At 29.5% G+C, this 12,366-nt stretch overlaps 1 protein-coding gene across 1 annotated transcript; it reads left to right on the top strand.

Annotated features, from left to right (window-relative positions):
* The first annotated feature begins 9,133 nt into the window (after positions 1-9,133).
* On the top strand, positions 9,134-11,442 carry LOC145839183 (kelch-like protein 35). The gene is made up of 2 exons (XM_082946790.1): positions 9,134-9,368; positions 10,022-11,442. The coding sequence occupies exons 1-2, from the start codon at positions 9,134-9,136 to the stop codon at positions 11,440-11,442; spliced, it is 1,656 nt and encodes a 551-aa protein (XP_082802916.1).
* Positions 11,443-12,366: the final 924 nt, after the last annotated feature.

The following is a 12,366-nucleotide window of genomic DNA, read 5'->3' on the forward strand; positions in this document are numbered from 1 at the left end:
GTTTAAAATATAATTAATAGGTGATAGTTTTTCCAAATTTAACAAAGGATTTTTATTTTATTATCACGTAGCAATTTTATATAATTCTTTATCTATATTTAATTTTTTATAAACACTGTTAGTTGAAATTTTTTTATAATAAAATATTGTATGTAATACTATTTTGAATTTTAAGTAAAGCACAAAACACAAAACTTTTTACATCAAAAAAAAAAGCTCAAAAATTTTAGATTAATATTTTAATTTTCTTTTTGTAACATTTTATTAAAATTTTCATAAATTTATATTATTTGAGATTTGATTTTTGTAATTTTCTTTAGTTTAATAAATGTTATTAAAGATTCTTCAAATTTATAAACTTCTATAGTTTTGATATTTTAATTTACTATGAGTTATCCTTAGTAAATATTTATATTTAATTATGATTGACTTTGGGAAATTAAATTAGAAGGAAGTTTAAATGTATTAAAACTGAGCGTAATTCTTTTTTTATTTTTTTTTAACTTCTTTTTTTAAAAGTAACACCAACACTACTAACATTAATAAATTATAAACATTTTAAATACTTGTAAAGCTACTATGAATATTTTTTAATGCTGTTTAATTATATTGTTTAACTTATTTTTTTAATTTTTTTATTAAATAAATTAAAATTTCTTTCTTTATAAATACTTACTCTTTTTTATACCAATAGTTGTTTAAGCATATAACTTTATTCAATTTTGCAAAATTCTATTAGAAATTAATTCTTATTTCGAAAAAAAATGAACTCGGGTTGATTTTGTTCGGGTGGATTTTGATCGGGTGGATTTTAAACCGGGTGGATTTTGATCGGGTGGATTTTGACTCGGGTTGATTTTGATTGTGTGGATTTTAAACTGGGTGGATTTTGATCGGGTTGATTTTGACTCGGGGGGATTTTGAACTGGGTGGATTTTGAACCGGGTTGATTTTGATCGGGTTGATTTTGATCGAGTTGATTTTGATCTGGGTTGATTTTGATCGGGTGGATTTTGATCGGGTGGATTTTGACTCGGATGGATTTCGATCGGGTGGATATTGAACCGGGTTGATTTTGATCGGGTGGATTTTGACTCGGGTTGATTTTGACTCGGGTTGATTTTGATCGGGTTGATTTTAATCGGGTGGATTTTGAACCGGGTTGATTTTGATCGGGTGGATTTTGACTCGGGTTGATTTTGAACGGGTAGATTTTGACTCGGGTGGATTTTGACTCGGGTGGATTTTGATCGGGTGGATTTTGACCCAGGTTGATTTTGATCGGGTGGATTTTGAACCGGGTGGATTTTGATCGGGTGGATTTTGACCCGGGTGGATTTTGATCGGGTGGATTTTGATCGGGTGGATTTTGATCGCGGGTGGATTTTGATTGCGGGTGGATTTTGAACGTGTCCCACAAAAACTACTTATAGGTTTGAGACAGGGGCGTCGCGTGGGTTTGAAATTATGTAAGAAAAAATTAGTATCGATAACGTTTTGGTTATTTAAAGAATAAAATCTCTTAAAAAAACCCTATTTAGACAACGACTATTTTGATCACTACACTACCGCAAACTTTTAGCTGACTGCCGCAAATGAACTCAAAAAAACAAATTTCTTCAAGAATTACAGCAAAATCAATATCTCGCGGTAAGTAAGCTAAGTTAAAAATTCCCTAAAACAGTACACAGGCATAAGCATCATTCAACAAGCTATTGTAAACAAAAAATGAAAACAAAGCTACGTTACTGCAAAAGGTAAGTAGTTAAGTTTATGGTGTACAAACATTATATTTTTTATAAATAAACTCATCGCTTCTATCAAAATAAGACAATCAGAGAACAAATTTGTAATAAGCAAATTATTGTATAAAAATATATAAAATGCCGTAATATAAGTCTTAAAAACATGATTTTTTTTTATGTGCGTACATAAGCTTAACTATAAGTGATTTTGGTTATCATAAAGTCAATGAAATATTTAACTAAATTTCATTTACATGTAAACTTGAGAGCTGAAAAAAATTTGTAAAAGTTTTTTTTACATAAATTTCTACTTTACTTTTACAGAAAAATAGTAAAGATTTATATTAAATAAAAACTATTTTAACTGAAACTGTCACATGTTACAAAAAAACAATCATCCCTAACAATCACCCACCCGTGAAACTTAGAATAATTAGCTTAGTTTAACAATTAACAAAAAATATGTCTACTTTTTTTGAATTTTGGTATATTTTGTCATAAACAAAGCAAGTAGTTTAGAAAGAAATTTTAAAACATTGTTGCCTTGCCACATACTCAGGAAAGAAGAGAAAACTCAAGATGATCCAGGGTAAATCAAGACAGGCCAAAAAAAACTAAATCTGACTGAAGCGGTTTTCGTTTTTGACATTGAAAATGACAACTTTATTTAAAATTGAAAAGTAAATGTTTTATCGCTATGGCCAAATGAAAATTAATCAACCTATTTTTTACTGGTATAATGGTTACATATTTATAAATTGTCATTGAAAAGTTCAACAGCTTCACCATATAAGTTAAAAAAAATTGAGTTTTTAAGAAAATGACTGTCTTTCATGAATAGTCCAAGAACTTGCTATACTATAAGAGCTTTGAATTTCACATAAAATGATTTCTTGGTTAACTACGTTTTTACTCTGTTGTTTGTATCTTCAAGACTAATCAATGACAGTTAAGTTAGCTGGGTATGAGCAGAGATTGTTTGGTCTTCGTTATAGTAGTTTATAAACATGCAGTTTTCGTTTAGTGACTTATTTTATTTATTTTTTCATGTGAGTTTCTTAATTGAGTATGATTATTATTATTATTATTATTTATATAATTTTTTAAATAGTTGTTAAGCTTATTTTATAAGTATTAAATGTTTTTGAACATGTATAGTTGAAGTTTATTTTAGTAGTTTTAAGTGAGATTTTTTAACTAATCTGATTACTATTTAAATACTTTAGTAGTTTTTAAGTTTTTTATTTTTTAAACACTTAGATATACATTTTTAAGTGTGATTTATTTATTTTTGTTTTCTTACATGTGTCTGGTAATTACTAGTGTTAGAACTAGTGTATATTTAGTGCAACTTACATGTTAAAAAAGTATATGAACACACTAAATGTTTTGACTTTTTGGTATTTGTAAGCACATAAGTCTGTAGATCTCATTAGAACAGCTTATGCTCTACAGTTGAAATGGAATGCAATTTTAAATTTTGAATGCTGAGTGTAACAAAATCAGTCAACTAGAACGCAAGTAATTCAGGCAATGCTAATATTATTATGGGATAGAGTGGTTAGATAAGACCTATAGACTAAGAGTTAGACACATATTGTTTAAATATAACTGCATTTTGACCTATTAGTGTATTTTTGTGGTTTAGTTATGGAAATTATTATTTGACCAATATTTAACTGTTTTGGATTTTTTGAATATTTTATAGTTCACAGTAATTAAAGTTTTAAATTTTTTAACAAAAGCAAATTTTTTAATAAACTTAAAATTTCAAATAACATTTTAGATACAACCAGTCACACAGAAAATATGTAAGGTTTATTTTAGAAGAAACAAACTAAAACAGCAAAAAAAGTGCTATTTTACTATAATCTATATTCCTCTTCATTTTGAAAGAAATCGTTTTCAAAATTTTTCAGCCTATCTATAATTTTTTTTTGATTTTGTTGGAGAAAGTTTCAAAATTTTAATTAAAATTAATTTTTTTATTAATATAAAAAAGACTTTTTTTATTACTTGTTTCAAAACTATTTTTTCGTAGTGCTTTAAAAATCTATATAAAAAAATTTATACTATAAATGAAACAGTTCCTAAAAGTTTAGGGTGCCTAACTTATAAAATTGAAAATAAGATCCGTTTTTAGTATTTTTTTAATTTGTTTTTTAATTTAAGGATTCTTTCGTACTCTCTGACTATAAATTACCATATCTCAAAATTAAATATATTTTTTTTTACTTGGTTAAAAAAACTTGTAGCTAAATTGAAACTGTATAAAGTAAGTTCAGCAAAATTATTTTATACACTTATAACTTCTTCCAAAAAAAACAAAGTTTATCTTCAGGTATAGAAAAAAATCAGTAGTTATTAAACTTGATGGTAAATACCTATTTTTAATAAAATCATTTTAAAACCCTTCATTTTATAGATTAAATTAAATTCTTTGTTTTCGAAAAAAATTTCAATCCTTATTTATCTATATTCAAGGTTGCCATACACTCAGGGTACTTAGAAAAACTTAGAGAATTTTTAAATTCCAAAAAATCCCAGAGAAACTCAGGGTATACTTTCTTGAAAACACAGGGTGATTCAGGGTAGTTTTTATTTTTTTTAAATTTCAGGGTAGTTTAAAGATTTTTTTTAAATCTCAAGACAGTTTTATTTTTATAGATTTAAAACGAGATTTAGTTGGTTTAGTTTCAATATTTTGTTATTTTATAACCAATTTTGTTAAAAAAGAAAAATTTATTTATTTTTTTTTAAGAATTTTAAAACTCTAAGGATGACTCAGGGCAGTTTAAGATCATTCAGGGCAGTTTTTTATACTTAAACAGTGGCAATTCTGATACTATCAAATATGTTACTTATATTATATTTCTTAATGTTAAGTTGTTTATTTATTTAATCTATATAGTTAACAGCTTTTATTTGTTAAACAAGATAGTTTCTAATGTTTATAGATTTTATAACGAGAAAACTGCAGAAAAGTACTAGTCAAATAAATTTGACATATTCCATACTTGAAACCTGCCAGTTATCAAAACTAACAGAGGCTGAAAAGTTAAAATTTAAACAGAATAAACCAATACCAGGTTTTTTAATTGAGCAAGAGTTCATTTCCAAAGAATTTTTTTTAAGGTTTACTTGCATATATTCATTTAATATTTTGAACACTACATACTTTAAGGTGTAGTTTGTTTTGTTTTAGCTTTGTTAATATGCAGTGCCAAAACTTTTAAAGATTCATAGTTATTAGAAATTGTTATATACAAAAAAATAAACCAGATTTGTATTTTTATGCTCATAAATGGTTATTTTTAAGTTAGTTAAATAGTTAAAAAGTTCAGTAATGATTCAGTAAAAAGTCTTAGAATAAATTTCTTAATTAAGTAGAAATTCAATTAAAGATGGTGAATATAATTAAATATTTGACTTTTTAACTTGAGAACAAATTGCTTTTAGATCTTAAAAGACCAAAGTGTACAAATAAACTATAGATATGATAAAAATGTGTACTTTTCTTTGTTTATTTAGCAGAGTCAGTTCTAAATTATTGTTGTCGAATTAACCTTTTAGTGATTTTAAATACACATATATCTTAGAATACTTAGATACACATGTATCCTAGAAAAAACAAATTTATGAGAAGTTAAAGTTTCTATGTGTTAAATAGATTGCTTATCTTTTGATCTAAAACTAGCAATACCTTTTATATGGATAGCTGTCTAAATTGCAAGAGCGTACCAAATTGCACGAGGGGACAAAACTCCACAAGTGTACAAAATTGCACGAAGATACTTTTGCACGAGGGGATACAATTACACGAATATACTTTTTCTAGAAGACACTTTTGCACGAGTAGACAATTTTTCACGAAGAAAATTTTGCACGGGTAAAATTTTTGTTTTTTTATTAAGTTTATTTATTATTTTTTTTTACTATCACTGTTAAACCCTAACCGTTACCCTCTGTCGGTAAGTTAATTATTTTATTTTTAATTTCATTTATTTTCACTTTATTTATAATTTTTTTTAACTATCACTGTTACCCCTTACCCTCGATCTGTAGCTCTTTTTTATTTATAATTTTATTAGTTATTGTTTTTATTTCTATTTTTACTATCACTGTTACCCCTAACCTTTCCCCTCCGTCAGTAAGTTTCTTTTTTCTTTTATTTTTCATATTTTTTTTTATGTTTTTTTTTCTGTTCATTTTTTTTTTATGTGTTTTTTACTCTTGTGCAAAATTGACCCTTGATGCTAAATTGTCTTCGTGCAATTTTATTACCTCGTGCAATTTTGTGCCCTCGTGCAAATTTGGTTTCGTACAAGTTTGACTTCGTGCAATTATGTGCTTTTGTGCAACTTTGTTCTCGTGCAATTTAGTGACCTCGCGCAATTTTATCTTTGTGCAACTTAGACCCGTTCCCCTTTTATATATATCAATATAAATAACAAATTTGGTCTTTTAAAGTTCTTGAGCTCATTTAATTGTGTGTAAACTTTTGTTAAAGGTACAACAGTTTAGAGAAAGTTTATCAAAAGTTAGTACTCCAAGCACGAATGGCTTTGCGGATGCTCAGAAACAAGAAATTTATTTTGTTTCCCGTGCTTGCTCTTTGGGAAGGAAGTAGCTTGGACTAAAACTGGTTTCAAAAATATTTCTAACATCTCTGCAAGATGCAAAAGCCATGAAAATTCACTGAGCAATATAAACAGCACAGTTGTGTTTTACTTATTAGGAAAAAAATTTATTAATAAGTCATTAAGTCAAAGCTATAAGGAAAGTATTGATAAGCACAATACCAAAGTTCAGAAAACAGAAAAATTTTGTTAATAATTAATAACAGTATTCTTTTATATGGTTTTCGATGCACTAAGAAGAAGTGATGAAAAAAGAGACTCATGAAATCCAGATTTTTTGGATTTTTGCTAAATTTTGCACGCATTCTAGATAAAGATACTAGTGACCACCTGGAAAACAGTACAGTTTTTGAAGGTAATTCAGCTACAATACAAAATGAAATGTTTAAATGTGTTCTTCAAATTTATAAAAACAAAGTTATTGCTCATGTCAGTAAAGAACCTTTCATAGCTTTAATTACTAATGAAGCCACAGATCATAATTATTTGTTGTCAGATATATACATAATATATGTTGTAAAGATATTTTTGGGCTTCTTTTAACCAGACAGAGTCAATGCTGATGGATTAGAAAATGTTATTCTGGCAGAGCTAGACAAATTTTTGAAAGGAGATAAAAAGAAAGCAGTTGCGCAGATTTATAACAGTGTTTCAGTCATGCGGGGATCACTTTGAGGAGTGCATGTAGAAGTAGAGCAAATAATGAAAATGCTTACTATGTTCATTGTGCTGCTTATCAGCTTAATTTTATTTTTTCAAAAGCTGCTAGCTGCCACGAGGAAGCATTTTTTTTTGCGAAACTAGACCAAATTCCTTCTTTTTTTTTCAAAGTAGCCAGGAAGAAGATGTGCTGTAGAAATTAATATTCCTTCTGGAAGCAAAACCAGGTTAAGTTAAAATTCAAAAACTGTTCTCATAGTTTCAATCAATAAACAGGATTTAACTTTGTTATAGACAACCAAGACCGTGTTGATTTTTCTACAGTAGCCAAGAATGCTGCATAAAAACTTTAAATGGTGATAATTTTAGTTTTTAAGCCTGCAGTTGAATTTCTGTACAGTGTCATGCGATGCACAGACTTAATTGTCCAAAAAGTTGAACAGCATTTGGAAAATTTTTAAGCTGCAGTCAATAGTATAAGAATTTCCAGTAGTAGTGACAATGTTAAAAAAAGCCTTTCTCTTCAGCGAAAGAAGTCTGTAACAGTGTCAGCTTCATTATTACTGAAAGGTTTACGCTTCTAGGGTATTTTAGAATTTCACAAATATTTTTAGCCAAATATTTTACTGTTCATAATTTGTTTTTCCTTTGGAACTTATAGAAACAGTGTGGAAATTTTTCTTGCAGTTAGATGTAATAATGTAGAAAGAGAACTAAAAACAATTTATTCACGTAAAGAAATGCATCAGGATGGTTTAAAGAAAACACTGTTATATCTAAAAGATTATAGCCTGACTAAAACATTTAACTAAACTGCAAAGCTTCTTTGCATTTGATAACAATACCCATGTACAGTAATGAAGCTTAAAGAACGTTTTCATTTTTAAAAAAAATAAAATCATTTTTAGAAAGGCCATGGGTCAATCAAGGTTAAACTTTTTAACTGAAATATTATTGGTAGGGACTTAATTAAAAACTGTACTAGTTTTAAGGGTGAAGTGATTAAAAATTTTATAAACCAAAAGGAGAGAAGAACGAATTTTTGTTAAAAAATGTGAAAAGTAAGCGTCTAATACAGGAGTCGGCGGCCTTATGTAACTCACGGGCCAATTTTTCTTGGAAAAATTGCTCGCGGGCCGCACTATTTAAAAAAAAAACCTTCGAGGGACGCATTTAATTAAAAAACATTCCAGTTTTCAGTATAAAATATTCTTGATAATTTAAGTTTAAGATCAAAAGTATGATAAATTAAGCAATATTAGAGCACAAACAAAGAGTGTTTATTGAATTAAGAGTTTAACTGTAAGTTTTTATTGAAAAATCTTAAGTTTTTATTGTTTTTAAGTGTATATTTTTGGCTGAAAAGGAGCTTACAAGCTGCAGTTTGCTGACCCCTGGTCTAAATATTTATTTTTGTGAAGTTACAACTTTAAAGTTAATTTTTTAGTTAGATATTAAGTAGTAAATATTTTTTGTTTCTTTACCAAGCAAACTAAGTTTTTTTAAATAAACTGTAGTTTGTAAAATTTTCTTTGTTTGTAGAATTTAATACTATTAAATATTAAAAAAATATTAATCTTAATTTGGTGTTCAATCCAACATTTTTTAAGTAACGTTGAAACTTAAAAAATATTATTATAATAGCTTTATTCTTTAGTATAATTATATTTTTATATAAAATTTACTCTACTTTTAGTTTTAACTTTAAAACCTTCCTAAAAATTAATATTCATAAGTAAGCTAACATTTTTTGAGTCTTTTAACTTAGTCAAAAAGTTTAATTTTTTCTAACTTTTATATCTTAATTTTCAGTTTTCACTCATTCTTAAAAAAAATATTTTTTTCAATTAACTTTTTGAAACTATTTTCTTTTAAACAATACTTTCTGATTACATTATCAATCTATTGTAATTGTTTAAGAAAAAATCTTCATCTAACAAAAAAAGTTTTCAAATAAGGGATTCTTTTTTTAATTTTTGGTAAAATAAACCTTGCGACACCACTGGTGTGTAGTACTTTAGCTTTTTAAATAATCAATACACAGTATATTTACTAGCAATTCTTTTTAGTAACTTTTTTCGACTAATAATGTCATTTAAAAGAGGGAATTCTCAAGTTGCAAAAACAAAAAACAACAATAAAGGATCTGAAGAAAAGAAATTGAAAATTGAAAGTCAACTAAATCTTTTGTGTAGTTCCTTTTTCGTTGCCGAAGCGCCTGAAGTACATAACTTTATAAACTTGAGCAAGACGAACGCTTTTACTGGTGTTGACCAAAACGAACTAACAAAGTTGAATAATTTGCTTGAAAAAGGTGAAACAAGTTTGTAAAAGAACTTGCATATTATACTATTGTGACAACAAAATATCTAATTTGGTTTGGAATGTTATAATATTTGTTTAAATGTGAATATAATTAGAATTAACCTTATATACTGTTTTTTCTTCTTAACAAGGAATCATCTAATTAGCACATAAAAGTGTTTTTTGTTTAAATAAAATAAATTTTATAGTATTCTGTGTTACTATTTTATTGTAATACACTATTGACAACCTTTAGTTTTTGATACAAGACTTTTACTTTTTTTTTGTTGTTCTGTAAAGTTTTTATCTATCTTGTGCTTAAATATTCTAAAAACGGTTTAAATGATATGGAGATAATGTTTTGTTTGCTTATTTATCATGCTAATCTTTTTTTATACTTAAATTTTAGATAAAAGCAGGTCTACCTGAAACAAGTTTAAAATCTCTCAAAATAACTTTTTTTAAACTGATCTAAAACCCCAACGGTCAATTATTCATCTTAAATTTAATTGTTATACATTTATTATATAAAAATAAATAATTATAGCTGTTATTCTGCAAATGACAATGAAGCAAAGTTATGTTCATTAATTACAGTACTGCTGCTACATATTGTTCCACAAAAGTTTTATTGAGCAACAAAATATTATTTTAAATATTTAACTTTTTAAGGAAGTGGACTTGGAAAAGGAAACAGCATGATCTCAGCTCTCAAAATTAGCAAAATGCTTCACAAAGAAATCAACGGCACCCAGCATGCCAGGCTCGTGGAGGAGGGAGTCAATTTACGAAACGTAGCAGCCTACCACCAAGTGGCTGAAGTTTTCAATTTGGCCGGCGTCGCTCGACAAACCGGCAGACTCGTTCGCAGCTGTTTCGCGGCGGTGAGCGGAAGCGAAAATTTTTTGCAGTTAGACTTTTCGTCCGTGGAAAAAATCCTGTCCAGCTCCGAGCTGCACGTCGACTCGGAGTTGGAGGTCGTGGAGGCGGCCAACGCGTGGTTGACCCACAAGCGCGAGGAGAGGAGAAAGTTTGCGAAAAAACTGTTCGTGAAAATTCGCATCTCGTTGTTGCCCGATGAGGTTTTGGAGAAATTTGTCGGCAAACCTCACTTCACGCGGTCCGCTTGCGTGTTTCAGCAATACGAAGAATGCGTGCAAGTGGTCAGGGACGTTCTCACGAACAAACCAAACCACAAGCACAACACCAGGTACTGCGGTCAGGGCGAGTTCTCCGTGCTGGTTTGCGGTGGTAAGAACACCAGAACAAACACCTTAGATTGTGACGTCATTAGAGTCGACGGGGAAAATTTCGGTGACGTCAGACGGCTGACAAAGTTTCCCGAATGCGACTACATCTTGGCGGTCAACGTTCAAAGCCAGTTGTACCTGTTTTCATACAACAAAAGTGGAAGTTGGATAAACGCCCGAAAGTACGATTTCACGTTGAACACGTGGCAAACGGTCGGTTCAATAAAGCACTCAGTGGACTGGTTCAGGCTGTGCGCTTTCATGGACAGGGTTTACTTCATCGGGGGCCGCCGCGGAAGGAACAAAAGACTCACCAAACGATGCTTCTACTTCGACACCGCGACCCTCGACACGAAGAGCATCGCGAATATGAGCGAGGCTCGGCAGTACGTCGCGAGCTGCGCGTTCCAAGGCAGGGTGGTGGTTTCGGGCGGCAACACGTCACACCCTCTGGTCACCAACTCCAGGACCAACGAAGCGTACTGCCACGTTTCAAACGAGTGGACCGGCATGCCCGACCTGGTCCACGGCAGGAACGAGCACTACCTGGTCCCGATGGGGAGCAGGTTGTACGCGGTGGGAGGGTTCAATTCCAGGGAAGCGTGCGAGGTTTACGACGTTTTGAGCGGCAGGTTCTCGGTCGTGAAGAGTCCGGTTGCGGACGTCGGGATTGAATTCGTGCTCGGGGCGTTCTCAGCAGGCGAGAAGATCCTCGTTTTCATGGACGAATCGAGCAAGGTTGCCGTCTTCGACACTGAACGGGAGGATTGGAGCGAAGAAGAGCTCGGAGTCACAAAAGATCTCAAGAGCTACTTGTGCTTGAAATTTCCTAAAATTTATTAAAACACTTTTGCACAAAGAGTCAATTTTGCACGAGAGTAAAAAAACTGAAAAAATTAAAAAAACTAAAAGATAAACTAATAAAAAAACAAAAATAAAAAAAGCTACCGACCGAGGGTTAGGGGTAAAAGTGATAGTAAAAAAAAAAATAAAATAAAAAGTTAGAAAAAAAATTAATAAAGAAATAATAAATGAAAAGTTTACCCGTGCAAAAACTTTCTGTTCGTGCAAAAGTGTCTTCGTGCAATTTTATCTTCGTGCATTTTTATCCTCTCATGCAAAAGTATACTCGTGCAATTATGTACGCTCGTGCAAAATTGACAGCTACCTACTTCTTTTAGGTAATATGGTTTTTGAATAAACAAATTTATTAATTTTGTTGTGCTTTATATATTTAGTTAAGTACAAAACCAAAATAGTATATTTTGATAATAATAACTAAATAAACAAAACTAGAAAAAGTTTTCGTTATTTTTTAAATGTTTTTTCTTTGAACAATGTAAATTTTATTTACTCAAAAATTATTTTTAAGTAAATACCTAAAAAAACTATAATTTGTAAATGTATTCATTAAAATATAATAACTTAAAGAATAAGTTAAAAAATTGAAATTTTTTCTTGCAAAATCTGCAAAACATTTTTGTAAAAAAATAACTCAAATACTTTTTATATGACAAGCCTATAATTAGTCTTATTAAGAGTATTAACTTGTATTGTTAGTTTGTTATTTAAACTAATAACATTAGGTGAAAAAAATGTTTGTTAAATAAAAATTTACTTAAAGCAGATTCTGTTTTTACTATTGTAAAACTCATTTATCTAGTCGATAGATTAAAAAAAATAATGTTTAAAATTTGATGTATCTACTCCCGAAATTATTTATAGCAAATCGGGTTAGAAATGATCGGGTTAGAAGTAATCAAGGTA

Source organism: Thalia democratica, chromosome 6 (genome assembly GCF_965202585.1).
Source record: "Thalia democratica chromosome 6, ktThaDemo2.hap1.1, whole genome shotgun sequence".
In the NCBI taxonomy this organism is placed as follows: domain Eukaryota; kingdom Metazoa; phylum Chordata; class Thaliacea; order Salpida; family Salpidae; genus Thalia; species Thalia democratica.

Bases quoted from the DNA above. Each gene is read 5' to 3' on its own strand.
- LOC145839183 (XM_082946790.1), top strand. From the start codon at position 9,134: ATGTCATTTAAAAGAGGGAATTCTCAAGTTGCAAAAACAAAAAACAAC. The intron at 9,369-10,021 runs GTTTGTAAAAGA...TAACTTTTTAAG, and splicing joins GCTTGAAAAAGGTGAAACAA to GAAGTGGACTTGGAAAAGGA.